The sequence below is a fragment of the Protopterus annectens genome, chromosome 5.part1 (genome assembly GCF_019279795.1).
Source record: "Protopterus annectens isolate FY-2018-M chromosome 5.part1, PAN1.0, whole genome shotgun sequence".
Classification (NCBI taxonomy): domain Eukaryota; kingdom Metazoa; phylum Chordata; order Ceratodontiformes; family Protopteridae; genus Protopterus; species Protopterus annectens.
This window is the reverse complement of record NC_056736.1, coordinates 421,747,901-421,764,225: the sequence shown is the minus strand read 5'-3', so window position 1 is coordinate 421,764,225 and position 16,325 is coordinate 421,747,901. Positions and strand designations below refer to the sequence as shown.

The 16,325-nt window shown below is 37.9% G+C and overlaps 2 protein-coding genes across 2 annotated transcripts in view; both read right to left on the bottom strand.

Annotated features, from left to right (window-relative positions):
- Positions 1–12,761, bottom strand: part of LOC122803462 (interleukin-10 receptor subunit beta-like) — a 1,132,032-nt gene extending 1,119,271 nt beyond the window's left edge. Inside the window, exon 1 of the mRNA XM_044073080.1 lies at positions 12,476–12,761. Within this exon, the coding sequence (XP_043929015.1) occupies positions 12,476–12,542 (67 nt within the window). The 5' untranslated portion in view covers positions 12,543–12,761. The remainder of the gene's footprint in view (positions 1–12,475) is intronic.
- Positions 1–16,325, bottom strand: part of LOC122803461 — a 1,126,946-nt gene that overhangs the window by 755,841 nt on the left and 354,780 nt on the right. The window lies entirely within an intron of this gene.

Genomic DNA, 16,325 nt, shown 5'->3' with positions numbered 1-16,325 from the left:
AACAATCAGATTTCACTTTCAGTAAAGGTAAATGACCAGGATTATCTATACTGGCTTTGTTTTACAAAATACCTCGGTTGTATCTGCGGGATTAGTTTGGGAGGTCAATGGTAAGCTGCTAGTGCTGCGGAATCCCCAAGCGACAACTTACAGTGTTATCACTTACAATGCAATACAGATAAAACTAATAGAGTAGAACAAAAAAAACACCTTGTTTTCTTGATGTTTCACATGGCTGTTTGTTTTTTTTATTTCTTTTAACTAAGTGACACTTTGGTTTAGATAGCAGTAAAAAGCATGAAGAAGTCTCTTTACTCTATGAGGCTTTCACTGAGATGGGCTGGGTTGGACTAGGTGGAAGAATTAATAGAATCCTAGGAAATGAGAAGGAGATATGTGTGCAGATTAGGACAGACTAATAAACACCTTAAAAATTCCCCTTTTTCTTTTACATATCACTTTTATAACACAAATGATACTAGTACTGTTAATTAGTTAAACATTTGCAACATAAGTATATTTGTTAGTGTGTATAGGGAGTTAATAAAAATCACTTTACCAATTAATATACATTCGACTGAAGCAAACAGTGCAGCAACCATAAAAGTTCAACTAGGAAAGAAAAAGCAGCAAATGCACTGTGTGCAAAATTCCGTCTCTGTGTCTTGGGAATTCGCCCCTATTCAACGCTCATACCAGTCCACAACACCTTCAGAACTGAGGAAGCTTGTTTTATTCAAGTGAAAGCACTTAACCATTCTTTGTTTGTTGGCATTACAATAAACTTTTATTTACTTCTACTTGGTTTCATTGAAGGTGTTGTGGACTGGTATGAGCGTTGAATAGGGGCAAATTCCCAAGACACAGTGACGGAATTTTGCACACAGTGCATTTGCTGCTTTTTCTTTCCTAGTTGAATTAATATACATTAGAAAGTATACAGACTGAATATTAACTACAATCACCTGCTTACCCAGTAAGTTAAGCAATTACAATATAGATATTGTTAATAGCATCCCTAGGTAAATTAAACAACAATCACATTTCAAACTACCACTCATTAGAAGTGTTAGGAATTGAATTATACACGGGAGACAGTTTCCTGCATATACAGTCTCCTACTTCTGCAGTAATATCATACAATATAGGGCTGATGTACACACATACTCTATATCACCTAACAACTTCTAAATACTCTTAGCTTGGTTCCTAAATAAGTTAGACAGATAAAGGTGCTAGAGAAAATCAATACTGTGGCCCAAGATATCAGTGCTATAGTCACTATATCCAAGACGTATAGCATTAAGGCCCTATCTAGACTATGTAATATACAAACAGTTTAAAGCCAGTATAAATTAATACATTTACCTACACTGTGTTTAGTAGTACAATATTGTAGACAGGGTAATATCAATATGCTCGGCGCATTTAACAACAGTTCATCCGTTTATATTAAAAAAAAAAAAAACAGTTGCAAAACGCTAACATGAAAGCAGGGGTAAGCATACCACAAGCCGACAGTTCCGCAAGCACTACCAGTTTGAAAATGACGTGAGGCAGGAAAACTACAATACCTTGCTTACGTTGCGGTTACTATGGGAGACATTGGGTTGATTGGGGGAATGCTATAACGCAGTCCGCGACCAGGCTACGAGATTGCCGAAACAATCAGGTTTCACTTTCAGTAAAGGTAAATGACCAGGATTATCTATACTGGCTTTGTTTTACAAAATACCTTGGTTGTATTTGCGGGATTAGTTTGGGAGGTCAATGGTAAGCTGCTAGTGCTGCGGATTCCCCAAGCGATAATTTACAGTGTTATCACTTACAACACAATACAGATAAAAACTAATGGAGTAGAAAAAAACCTTGTTTCCTTGATGTTTCACGTGGCTGTTTGCTTTTTTTTTATTTCTTTTAACTAAGTGACACTTTGACTGCTTTAGATAGCAGTAAAAAGCATGAAGAAGTCTCTTTGCTGTACGAGGCTTTCACTGAGACGGGCTGGGTTGGGTTAGGTGGAAGAATTAACAGAATCATTCATTATCCTGAAACTCTATGGGTAAGAAGAAGCCATCACATGATGTCATGCTCACACTGTGACCATCAGAGCTGTCACTGCAGTCTTCAGTATCCCCTCTGCTCTAGAATAGAGAAGGATGTTTTGCTTTGACAATTCGGAAGTTCTTCAACAGTGCTTCCCTCCAATCCTTTACCCCCCATGTGGGGACACTTCCCCTACTTTAATATTCTCACTCCGAGATTGCATTACAGTGGGGAAATGGAATATTCCCTTATCCCCGCTGTACCACAATCTAAGCAACAGTTTGCTTAGTTGTACCATCAACACTACATGTTGTTGTACAACTAAATCTACATGCAAACTGTGTGTTGTTTTTTTTCCTTTTTTTTTTGTGAAAGTGCATTTTTGATAAAATGCACTTTTGCTAAACTGAATTTGCTCAAGTACGTTTCGATTAAACGTACTTTCGCTATTCAGACTGGGACCCATAAATATATATATATATATATATATATATATATATATATATATATATATACACACACACACACACACACACACACACACATACACACACACACACACACACACACACACACAATCCTGAAAATATTTTTCTGAACAACTGCAGCCCCACAAACAGGTCTACAGTGCTATATAAAATCTGGAGCAGAAATAACAACTTTTTGCAAGTCCCTTCAATTTGTTGTGCCATTCCTTTTTCAGTCCTCAAAATAATCTAAAATAGGCAACTACAGGAGATGGTTATATTACTGATATGCAGTTCTCATGGTAAAAGCTAAGATGATCTTTGGAGGACTGCTACACTATGGTGTTTCATTATCTAAGCAGAGTGAAAGTGGCATAATGGGCTGGTTTAGACAGTGGCTACAGGCCCACAGCCTAGCTGATTGTCACCGCCAGTCTAAACCTACTTGCAAAGCTCTTAGAAGATCAGGAAACAATGAAAATCCATGTAACGCTTCTGACTTCTATGAACTAGAATTGCTGTAGTGTAGAAATGTGTTTTGGATATATCTGAAGTGTCTTGAATAATTACACTACTAATTACATAAGGCCCATCTCATTTACCTTCCTTTCCTGATCCTTCTTTCCCTGTATTACCTTGCCAGGTAAAATTTGTAAAAAAAAAAAAAAAAGCACCTTGCTTACTCACATTCTATATTCTAAATTCTGGAATTTGTAATGCACGCCTGATGAAGTACCATTAGGAAAACAAGCCCTGAACTGTTTTTACTGTTACCTATTACTTTTCATTTTCCATATCTCTAGCTGCTTCTTTTGAAGTAGTGACATATACAAACTCTTTTGTCCTGCTTAACATGATTCTTAGTGTCTCACTTTGCTTTGCTTCCCTTATACCTTTAAAACTCCAGGAGTTAAACAGAGACCCTGGTATTTATGAATGCAGTGCCAAGATGTGGACATGCAGACCTTCTCTGAGGACTACCATAATTCAGATTTCGATCACAGTAGTACTCAGTGGCAATGCTATTCTGTTTCTATGAAGGGTGCACAGGCACACCTACTACACTGATGTGTAATAGGCACACCTCTTCTTGGGCTGGCAGGCATCCCTGTGTAACATGATAGCACTATACAATGCAGTGATATAAAGTGGTAAGTTAAGGTACAGACTTCATACCAAGTATCTGTGTGCCTTAATAATTACCAGGATAAGGCATACTCACCTTACACTGAACTGCTGTGGTCCACTGTCATGCCTATCTGTGATTCATAAAGAAATCAATTAGTGAAGACAGTTGACCTAGATGTATTACCATATTATGGCAATAAAGGGATATGGTGGTGTGTAAGCTCCCATTGGTGAGACACCACCAGCATCACAGTGTGGGGCTAGATAAAGGGTTGCCAACTTTTCATGTAAAAAATTCTGGACATGTACATAAAAGCAAAATGCATGTAATTGTGGTACCCCTATCCCCTCCCATGCAGCCATTCCAGTGTCCCATTACTTGGCTATTTCTCCATTTTTTTCCCCGTTGCCATAAACACTGTTCAAAACTCTCAGTGTGCATACTGTTTTCTGCTTTACTTCTACAATGATTACAGATATTTGGATTTGATTTTAAACTTTTATTTCAAATTTTATAGCACAAATACCGATAGACATTTGCTAAACAAAGTAATACAGTCTCACAATGAAAACAGACTCAGCATTAAAACTTTTCTGCCTTTGAAACAGCATTGAAACCCACATTCAAAGAAAATGCTTCTGGCCAGTGATGGATTAAGTTTACCTTTGGACTGTTTTCAAATCATAGGCCCCTTGCACACATTTTAGGACCATGCAAAAGTTATTTGATTCACCTTCCTGATTGTAGTAAATTATAATATATAATAATTAAATTATATCCCTTGCATAATACAACACCAGTTATTAGAGCATGTTTTAAATGTATAGTTTTGAACATTTTTCCATTTGATCCTCAGGCTTGTTACACTTGTACTTTTGGATACATTACATTTGTATACCACCAGTTACTAATATTTGTCAGAAGTCTGTGACTACATCTGTCACCAGAAATTAATTCACCCACAAAAAGAAACATTTAAAAGACTTCTTTGATCACATTAAATTATTAAGTCGCCACCAATAATATTGAAATGCATAATCAAGTGCTTAGTGAAAACATAAGTAAAATGGCATCATAACTAAAACAGTATCATAATTCAGTAACCTTCTGTTTCATAATACATTTAATATTTATGGAGTCCTTCAGACCTAGTATCTTTATTGCTTGCAGCTTTAGCCATCAACATAGCTACTTAATATCCAATAACAGCATTTTGAAATATTATTGTATAGCTAGAAATTCCACATTCTATTTCCTCTATATATATACAAACAGACTGTGGAAAAAGTAGGTAAAAGTGCGACATTTCATAAATACCTGAACCATATTTGAAACATGTCCGTTCGTGGTCCAGAGCACTGTTCAAATGTCTTCAGGAATTCAAATTCCACACATGGAAGATAAAGGTATAAACATTCAGTGGCACAGATGCAGAAGTTTTCCACTGTGTGACCAGATGCAAACAAAGGGTGTTCTTAAAGAAAAACACCCTTAAAAACTTTTTTTTTTTTTTTTTTTTTTTAATTAAAAGAAAATTAATCTTCTGGCATTTTTTCTGGACAATATGCTGTCCTTTCCATTTTCTGGACAGTTTCCCTTAATTCTGGACAGTCCAGAAAAATTCTGGACAATTGGCAACCCTAGCTAGATAAGGTTGTGTGTCGTAGCAGGTTTGCCTTCACTGCAGGTGACTCCAGTGTCAGTATGGATGTTCATGTCTCATAGCTGAAGTATTGGGTTTGATGTACATTTTGACAGCACTAGTATGTTGAGCAGTGATATATGATATGAAATATACTAGCAGGGGAGGTAATTGATGCACCCACAAATGTTACAATAGCCATTTGCATACAGGCAAACTCCCACAGTTTACACTACTGGGATCACAGACTTCAAACGTATTGAAGGGTTTGTGATTATCATATGATTATGGGTGGGTTAATTTCTATGTGTGTGACTGGTGCTTAGGTGCTGCTGGTGCCCAGTGTAGCAAGACTTGCCATTTTACTTACTAAAGCTTCATGAATCTCAAAGGAATTATGTATGCCATTCTACAGTGAACAAACACTACACAAAAGTGCACAATGTTTATGAACAGGGCCCAACATTTTTAGAAGATGAAACTTTAATATCTTAATTTTTCAGAAATGAATTTGTCACACTTTGAATCTGAAACGTTCAAAATTATTCAATTAAAAAAATAATTAGCAGCTGCGAAAGCATTACAGACAACTGTAGCCCACTTTTATTTCCATTAAACTCTATGGAAATACTTAAATTTGTTAGTGTATCTACTAACAGTAATCATATATTTTTCATTCTTGTTTTGCTGAACTTACACCAAATGAACGTGTGGTGTTACAGACTTTTTTCCCCATTTTTCCCCATTTGTTGGCTTAGTTTGTTTTGTGATGATCTGGCATCCCACCCAAGAATGGCTCTTTGTTGTACACCTGTTGCATATCAGGATTGGTTCTGGCTTCTTATTATTTTGAATAGGATAAGTGAGTATTTGAAAATTAATAAATTAATGTTTAGCACACTGCTATGGCTAAGCTGAGGTTGGCGGGCTGTATGAGACACTGCATATTTTTTTTTTGTATGTATGGTGGTGCTGCGGTAGCGCTGTCGCCTCACAGTAACACGCTGTCCGGTTCGATTCTCAGCTAGAGCGTCTTCTGCGTGGAGACATGCGTGAATGGGCGTACCTTCGTTGAAGGTTGTGCATCAGGCCTGGCAAGCCGATATGTAAAAATCAATCATTAGCGGACCGGAGTTCCGCTGTGGCGACCCCTAACCGGGAAAAGCTGAAAGACACAAACATGTATGCTTTCAAGTGAAAGCCAGTATCACAATTAACTTACTTCTGGAGAGAAAGTCCCAGCTTTGCTCAAAAATAATTATTATTATACAAAAACACACATCCTGCAACTGAATCCTAATTAATATGTACGCTTTAGAGCAACAGAAAGAAATCTTTATATATATATATATATATATATATATATATATATATATATATATATATTGTGTGTGTGTGTGTGTGTGTGTGTATGTGTGTGTGTGCGCGTGCAACAATTATAAGCTGAATTGTTAACTCAGCTTTTCTTATTTTGGGTAAATTCAGAATGGCTCCAAAGAAGCAACATCCAGCAGTAGCTGCTCCAACAGACATTGTCAGTCTTGAACAGAATGAAGGCACAAATGAAACAGGAAATAATCAGCCAATGAAAGATGTCTCTGGAAGTGAAGGAACAGCCAAAAAGTAAACAAACAGAAGACACAAAGAGTGTAAACGAGGATGTAAAAAGATGCAATGCTGGAAGAAAAATCAACTGAAGGAGGAAAATCTGAGAGAGGAGAGCTGAAAAAAAAAATAAATAAAAAATAAATTAAAAAAAATAAAATTAAATAACTGTAAGAGACCAAAGAAACATGATAAAAACACTGAAAAAGATAAAACTGCAAAATCCGACCAAAACGTCAAAAACCTGGCAAAGGTCACTGAGCCAGAAGCTGTTGATTAAGTGGAAAAAGAGAAACAGAAGCCCACTGACCCAAAGCCAAAGCAGGGAAGAACTTCAAAAAAGTTTGTCTGTTAGGGAGGGTACTGCTCACTCCATCTGAACCTAAAGTCAAAGGAAATGTGAATACAGAAGGGAAAACATGAGGAAATAAAAAGGTTTAAGTGTCTAAACTCTGGCATGAGAGCCTTTATGAACATATTAGAGAATACGAATTAGGCTTACTGCTCTTAAATGATTATATAGGTTCATAGGTAGGTACTAGACTATTGGCTCTAGGGCCTATACAAGCCTAGCCAAAAAGGTACCTTGGCTTTCACCACCCAAAAAAATTATTTTCCTATGCCCCTATCAAGCAGAGCCACAGATGTGATCCCCGGGGTGAATTTCCTATTTCCCATCCAATCATCAAGATGTTTCTTGAAGAGTGCTAATGAGGAGCTTTGCTTGACATAGATGGGCAGTTTGTTCCAGAGTATGGGAAGTCTCTGGGACAGGAATCTATCCCTCCAGCATGTTCTGTTTATTGTGATGACAAGATTTAGGTCCCTAGAGCATGTAGCTCATAGGGATTGGGATTTCTTTAAGTGGAGCATGTCCAACAGCTCTGGGTTTCACATAGCTTTGTATGTTAGGCAGAGATCGCCTCTGAGTAGGCGATATGCAATGGAGTAAAGCTGGAGTTTTTTGAGACAGTCTGCGTAGGGCATCTGTTTGAGGCCGGTAATCCTCTTTGTGAGGTATTTCTTTGGCCTTTCCAGTTGTTGTAGATGTCTTGTGAGGTACATACCAAAAGGGGCATTGTACTATATAATAGGTCTAATGAGTGACAAGTAGAGGGGAACAATGACCTCTTTTTTCCTGTATGAGAAACCTTCTAAGATGAGGTGTGCCACATAGAAGGATTTCCTGACTACTGTGGCGATGTGGTTATCAAAGGAGAGACTACTGTCCATCTGTGTCCCAAGGTCTCTTATCACACTTTCAGTGTTAAGTAGACTGCCACCTATGTGGTAGCTCATGGGTACAGAGTTTTTACCAAAGGGGATGACAGTGCACTTTTTGGCATTGAGCTTGAGGCCATGGCTTTGACACCAGGCATCTGTCTCAGTGAGGCCCTTTTGTAGGATGTCCACATTGTTAGGAATTTCAATTATGGCTCCTAGTTTGCAGTCATCTGCGAACTTCATTAACCAAAGACTTTCTGTGTTAGTCTATACTTCAGAAAAGTAGATACCAAACAGGAGAGGACCCAGGACTGAACCCTATGATACTCCACTAGTCACTGGTCTAAAGTCGGATTTGGAGTCCGATACTTTCACAGTGTGGGCTCTGTCAGTGAGCCAGTTGGCAACCCATCTTGTAACATAGGGAGTTATACCTAGTTTAGTGAGTTTATCTATAATTCCAGAGTGGGGGATGGTGTCAAAAGCCTTGGTGAGATCTAGGTAAGCTGTCTGAACCACCGTACGCTCATCTACGGCTTTGGTGACTGCTTCAAACAAGTCAATCAGGATTAGGAGACATGATCTGCCTTTTACAAACCCAAACTGGGTGGGGTCCAGAGTTTGGAGATTACCAATGTCTTTGTTTGTAAGTTCCAGGATGATACGTTCCATGGCCTTGCAGACCAGGCTTGTTAGGCTAATGGGGCGGTAGTTCCCAGGGTCCATGGTGGCTCCCCCTTTGTGGAGTTGGAAAACCATTGCTGTGTGCCATTCAGTGGGCACAAACCCTGAGGTGAGGCTATGATTGAACATGTTGCTTAGGTGGGGTGCCAGTTCATTCTGTAGTTCATGTAGAACGCAGCCTGGGATGTTGTCAGGTCCCATGGATGCTGTGTTCTTGGCTTTGGAGAGTATGGTTTTTACCTGTGCAGCCGTGATTACAGGAACTTTGCATTCTTCCAGTATAGAGATGGGCCCTTTGGGGGGTGGGGGTAAAGTTAGCAGTGAACCTATCTGCCAGGATGTTGGCAATATGGAAACTTCTGTCATGCTGTTAATGCATTCAGCATAATTGCATGGACACAATGTGAAACTTGTTTAGATTGTGGACTGATTTGCATGAAGACCATATTTTTATGTATGTGAAAAATATGTACTGCTATCTAACATTAGCATTTTGTATAAATTAAACAGACAATTTCCTTCTTGAAAGGTACTAAAGCTTCAGATAAACCTACAACATACACAGCTCCAGAAACTCAATCTCCACTTTATACCCACTGACTTAGATGCTATACTGATGTCTATTTATGGAGCTATAGGGCCAAAGACTCATTAATGATCTTTTAAACAGCCACATTAAACAAAGGCATGAAAACAATCACTACTGTGTGATTAAGCCATTTAAAAAATGTAATTAGCAGAGTGACACAGAGATGGCAAAAGTTAGCTTTATTGCTTCAAAGCTCTTGGTCCTCTGGTTTGTTTCCCGGCTGCGGTGCCCCCGTAGAGTCTGCTGTCTCTGTGTCTAAGAGGGCTTTCACCACAATCTCTTGTTCCCTCCTTATCCCAAAAGCATGCTGATAGATAAACTGTTGATGATCCCTCAGACTGGCTTTTGGGTGTGTGTGTGTTTGTGTCTCTTGCAACGGACTGGCATTTATCCAGAACTGGGTCTGTGCCTCATGCCCACTGTTTTCTGTGATAACTTCTAGGTTTTCCCACATTTCTGATAAGGTAAGGTAGTTTCGGAAATCAAATGGAAAATTAATGTAGTTACACATAAACAAATGCATGAGTGTGCATGCGCACACACACACACACACACACACACACACACACACACACACACACACACACACACACCTACTCACTTACAAACAATTACAATAACAGCATTGTGGCAGTTTGTCTGGAGAGATTTACAGAAATAAATTCATAGAAAATGTGTTAGCTAGTGAAGAAAAAAAAAACATAAATGTGTAAAACTAGAAATAGCAATGTCAGACTAGGAAAGAGGGACAATTTAGTAAAATGAGACAGAGACCATCCCAAGATCTAATACGTGGAGACCAGGGAAACAGAGTTTTATATTCTATGACTTTGTATTCAATATTCATTTAATATCTCTCAACCTCTTACAGCAAAAAATCTGGACAAGGCCATCAATAATGGGGGATAAAGGACCAAAAATAGGGGCACATTTTACATATTGCTCTTGCAAACTTAGAAAACTGATAGAGTAACAGGTTTTACATTAGCATGAATTTTTCTGAATGGAATGAATTCTGAAACTCACGTCTGTCATAATTTTCTGACTTTAACTCTCAATGATTTGCCAATAATTTGCCAGAAAAACTCAATTTTATGTGAAATGAACCAAAAACATGGGTCAAAAATGGATACAATCATTTTCAGAGTTTAGAGGGTAGGATATATATACAGTAATAGGTATTGTGAGTCCGTTGTTTAAACCCCTTCATTCATAAGCCTCAGTAACTATGTATCCAAACTACTGCTTGGGTAACCGGCTTAACCACACCTAGACTAGTACTTACAGTTTTCAAATGATCCCCTATATTGGGTGGCATACTGGTTAGTGCTGTTGTCTCACTGCTCCAAATTCCGGGTTTGATCCTGACCTCTGCCTACTGTCTATGCACAGTGCTCATCATATCTCTTAGCACAAGAAATCTGGACCAAGCCAAAAATAATGGGGGACAAAGGCCCCAAATAGGGACAAATTTTAAATATTGCTCTTAATAAACTTACATAGTAGCTAGAATAAAAAGATTTTGTGTTATCAGGCATTTTCTGAAGATATGAAAGCTGAAACTCAAATGTCTATCATTATTTAGTGAAGTCAGCCCTCACTGATTTGCCAGAAAACCTCAAATTTTATGAGGAGCAGACCAAAATATTAGGCAAAAATGTGGACAGTCTGTGAAATCTAGGTAATTGAGAGGTATGGAGCCCATGTCCTCTCTCTTTACTGGCATTTGTTTAATATGATCCCTCCCCATTCAAAGATATGCAAATTAGGATAAGTGGCTGTTCTGAATTACCTATACATATGGCCTTCTGCCTTGCTCTTATGAACTAGGGTATAGTGAAAATGAAGTCAGTTTATTAAGTATAATACTGAATGAATGAATTAATAAAATGAACAAGGTCTCCCTTGCTAAAATAATGTTAGCAATTTTGGTGGTGAAGTCAAGAAGGATGCATACAGAAGCCATATACTGAGTAGAATAAACAGTGCTGTGATATCCTTGGGAAGTTTATGGTTTTCCAGCTTGGTTATATCCTTTGGTGACGACACAGACCACCAAGAAAGTTTGTTAATGAGCTCTCAGCTTGCAATCTGACAGCTCAGTGAAAGTTAACAAGTCCTACTGGGAGTCTCACTGTACATTGTCAAGGTTGTGTAAAACACACCATGTTTAATGTATGTATCAGAGTCCTTTACAACAAATTTCTCTAGCCTCCAAGACGTACCATTAATTATTCTGCAAAGATTTTGATTGGTGTTGTCTGAGTTCCAAAAATTTGGCTGCTTTAGTCTCCAGCTTTTTGTGCCCAGCTAATCAAGGAACAATGTGGGAATCTGTAAGTAATGTTGTATTAGCAGGTTGCTGCCACTAAATTACTCAAAATTAAAAAGCAGGCAGTTACTATGAATCTTAGCCCAAAGGAAGAAGTTAAACGTTTAGAAGAAATGACAAACTTTTTTTTGCTGTTGTCCAGTCTAACATATGAACTTCCAGGTTCTGTTAGAATAAGATGATGAGTACAGTATAACAAGGATAGGCTATGTGAGATGAAATGTCAGGGTTCTCTGCTATTAGCAAGGCACTATATATCTAATACCTATGAATGGCAACTTGTAAATGAGGCAGTATGAAAAAAACCCTTTACTTAAAAACTCGAAGGTAAGTTCATTCTTCACTGTAGCATTATATAAGGTATGTGACAAGTAAGGTACCTTACCTTTTAACACAGTAATCTGATTTGCTACAGAATGAAAATGGCTGCATCTGTGGATATATAATGCTGCATAACAGCTGAGCTGGCTTACATTAGTGAGATCTGAAGTCAAAAGTTAAAACTAAATCAATCAGTGGAAAGTCAGAAGCACATAATAAACTAACCTGAAAAACATCAAAGATAGTTTTGATTAATTAATCACAAAATCTGAAATGAAATATTATAAATTAATTTCTATGAAAAAGAACATCCATATCTCTCAATTTAAAATGGGAAAACAGACCTCTGAGGGGACAGTGACATAACCTGTTCTATTTAATCTTCATTGCTTCCCAAACATTAGTACACTGTTGACATAGACAGGCCATTACTTACCTGAAATTATCAGAAGAAATGTGACAAGCAGACTTTGCACAAATTGCTCTTTTCCGAATGTTGCCATTTTCTCACCCCTTCTTCTTCAGATTAACCTGTTCCTCATATACGTTACACAAAAGCGTGTTGTTATATTATATTTTAACTTCCTTCTTCCCCTAACATCATCGAACATTGTGTTTCAGGCATTCTGTTACTGGAAACTGCTGTGGGAGGAGCTTGCTGAGGAAAGCAAAAATGAAAGAAAACTCTAGTCAGTTCCAGTGAAACGTCAGTTACCACTGCCAGCAGCACATTGTTTGGCTGAAGTTTTAAAACAACGATTTCTAAAGAACTGCAGGGAGGAGTAAAATCTGAGCCAAGGGTATTTCTTGTTAAGTAATTTGTTTACAAAGGTGCCAAATAAGATAAAAAAGGCAACCTAGACTTAAGAACGTACATAATTTTACTACAATAATATAAATAGAAATGAGGGCATTTAAAGATATGAAGAAGCCAATTCTCCCTATCTACAGACTTTTCTTCCAGCCCATGATACCCACTTGTCCGTCAAATATTCATGTGATGCAGGATTCAGCAAGAGGGCAAAACGCCAGTATGGTATAACTGATTATCATAAAACTGGGAAATGGCATTGCAGTACAAGTCTACAACTTTGGAAACTTTGTTACACTTCTCAGTTAAATAAGGTACTTCATAAGCTTTCTCCTTGTGGACAACACATTACTATTTTAGACAACAATGCATATCTACAGCTCTCATATCTTCAGTAAAAAAGCATCATGTTCACATATCACCAGATTGTTCGCATTAGCATAAGGATTTCGTGGGGAGAGATATGAATAAAGCTGGTCACATGGTACAAGCCTGAAGTATATGCTCCCCTAGAGCTCCGTTACTTAATGAGTTGCTTTGACACATAAACGTATCACAACTACATGGTTAGGAAAAAAAAAAAGAGTAAGCCTTTTAAATAAGAGATATGACATTAAAAACAATGGATAATTATTTGCAACAGAATTAGAAACAAAAACTGCAAAATAGAAGTTAGGGATTGCAGGCATCTTATATTCTCTGTAAAGAGTAATAGTGATGGCCTTTGGTTAAAACTTAAAAAAGAAAAACAGTTTCATTGTGAACACAAACTTGTCAATTAACCTGCTAGTACTGCTGATATTTGAGAATTGTTGCTCCTTGCTTATTTCATTGCCTTAACTGAAACTATGCGCTAATTTCTGAGACAGTTGATTGTTAAAAATATTTTAGATTTCTAGACTGTTACAAGCTATGTCCGTCCTAACAACTCCTGCACACAAACACACATACTTACACACACACACACACACACACACACACACACACACACACACACACACACACACACACACACACAATGTCATCATGTAGTAAGTTATTTTCCTGCTGCAGCACATATAAATGTGAAATGTAAAGTTATTTCATGTTCAACATTTATGATGCCAATGCTTTTTTATGCACGGGAAAAAAAATCAAACACCCACATGAATGCGCATTAGACAACAGACATGATTCATAGACAAGTTGTGTAGAGTGCAGCATGCACTTGCACTGGAATCAACAATGTGCAAGCTAACACTGAATTATTGTCCCATGATGCGCAACACAAGTAAATGGTTGCAGAACAACATGCAAATGACATGGTATAGTAAAACAAGGTTTTAATGATGTTAATGTTAAAATTTTTCTACAGAGGAAATTAAGCAGCTGTCTGTACCTCACTATAAAAAGGCAAAGTATGCCGAACACTTTTTGCTGGTACATCTAATAAAAGAGCTGGGAGACACAGCAGTCATCACAAAGCAACATACTAAAGCCCTTACTGCTTCAAGTTCCTGCTAGCATGCAACAAGTGCCATCTAGCACCAATGTAAACAGTGCCATCAGTGATTCTGGCCTTTGACCAACTCACAGCCAGGGTAGTAAGAAAATCATTCTGTCACCAAACTTATAAGTAATGATATGACACCCAGGTCCAAGAAAGTAGTACCCGTCTACTCATCCCTTATCAGATCCAACATTAAGTACAATGCCCCCCTCGGCATGTACCTAACTAGACATATGCAACAGTTAGAATGCCCAGAAGTCCCTCACCAAGAAAATACAGGGTATTAACACATTGTCCTATATAGATTGACTTAGAGCCCTGTCTCTGTGGTCAGTCTCTTTCAGGTTGTTTTGAGGTGATCTGTGCTTGGCATATAAAGTATCCTTAGATCCAACCCTGATTTAGCTTTTGCATATCCTCAAAATGAACACCACCAAAAACACTTTATTCAGGGATGTGAACTTTGTTTGCAATATAAATAGAACATGCTGGCAAGAATAATATATGACTCAAAAGATCCCTATTCTCTGAAATAGGATCCCTTTCTGTGTTAAACAGAGTCCATCCCTAACCATATTCAAACATAACCTTGATCATTGGATGGGAAATCGCAAATTCATCATCAGATTTTCTCCCATGTCTCTTATAGAGAGAAACTGACAGAAACATTCCCTAACTAAATGATGGGTAATCAAAAATTCATCCCTGGGCAGGCCCCCATGCACTTAATTTAAAATCGTTTTTTTCTCTAAAAACTGCATTTTACCTGATTTTGGCCTAGCACTCAAGTGTGGGGTCATTTATTGCACTGTTGTGATTATTTTGCTGCTTATGTATCTCTGCTACCTTTAAACTACAACAAAAAGAAAAAAAAAATCTTGCTTTTTTGCCACTTTCTGAATGTTAAGAAAGTTCAGTTACAGATTTGCTGTTCTGAACTGTTTGGAAGTTTCTAGAAGGCCAGTGCTTGCTTGGGCTAAAGGGATGTCTCTGTGTTCACCAGTGGGAGTGGTTAACACTGAATAGCCTGCCTGTCCCTGGATGAGTGGTTACTACCTAGAAGCTGTAGTTTTATTGGCCATTTTGGGTCAATTCTAAACTCCTTGATCTCTCTCTCTCCTAAAACCAGGCTGCCTCGTGGTTTTGGTATCTTTTCAGGCTTGCTAGTTGTTGCTGAAGCACCTACGAAGAGTAGAAAATGCTGAGAGAAGAATAGGAGACACTTTTGTGATTTTAAGTATTTTCTTCTGATTTTTTGATAAGTTTTACTGCTTTGCCGCCTACTTTTTGGCATTTTCCGGCTTGCTAAAATTTATATCTGTAACAGTAACAGTACTTGGAACACATCTAGAGCCTGTTTACTGCATTTCCTGTGTTGCACTTAATTTAAAATCATTTTTTTCTCTAAAAACTGCATTTTACCTGATTTTGGCCTAGCACTCAAGTGTGGGGTCATTTATTGCACTGTTGTGATTATTTTGCTGCTTATGTATCTCTGCTACCTTTAAACTACAACAAAAAGAAAAAAAAAAAAAAAAAAAGCTTGCTTTTTTCCCACTTTCTGAAAGTTAAGAAAGTTTAGTTACAGATTTGCTGTTCTGAACTGTTTGGAAGTTTCTAGAAGGCCAGTGCTTGCTTGGGCTAAAGGGTAGTCTCTGTGTTCATCAGTGGGAGTGGTTAATACTGAACAGCCTGCCTGTCCCTGGAGGAGTGGTTACTACCTAGAAGCTGTAGTTTTATTGGTCACTTTGGGTCAATTCTAAACAACTTGATCTCTCTCTCTTAAAACCCTACAACTCTCTTTATGCGCGGTTTTGCGCACTGAGCAGTGTCGGGCAGCGCCGCCTAAACAGGTTTAAACTATTCCAGGCTCCACAAAGTCTGCTCTTCACTTTTTCCCTTAGAACTGTTCAAACTCTCAAAGTAATCACTCTGTTCTCTTTCTAAAGCCCTGCACTTGCTCAGCTCTTATAAGGAAACACTAAC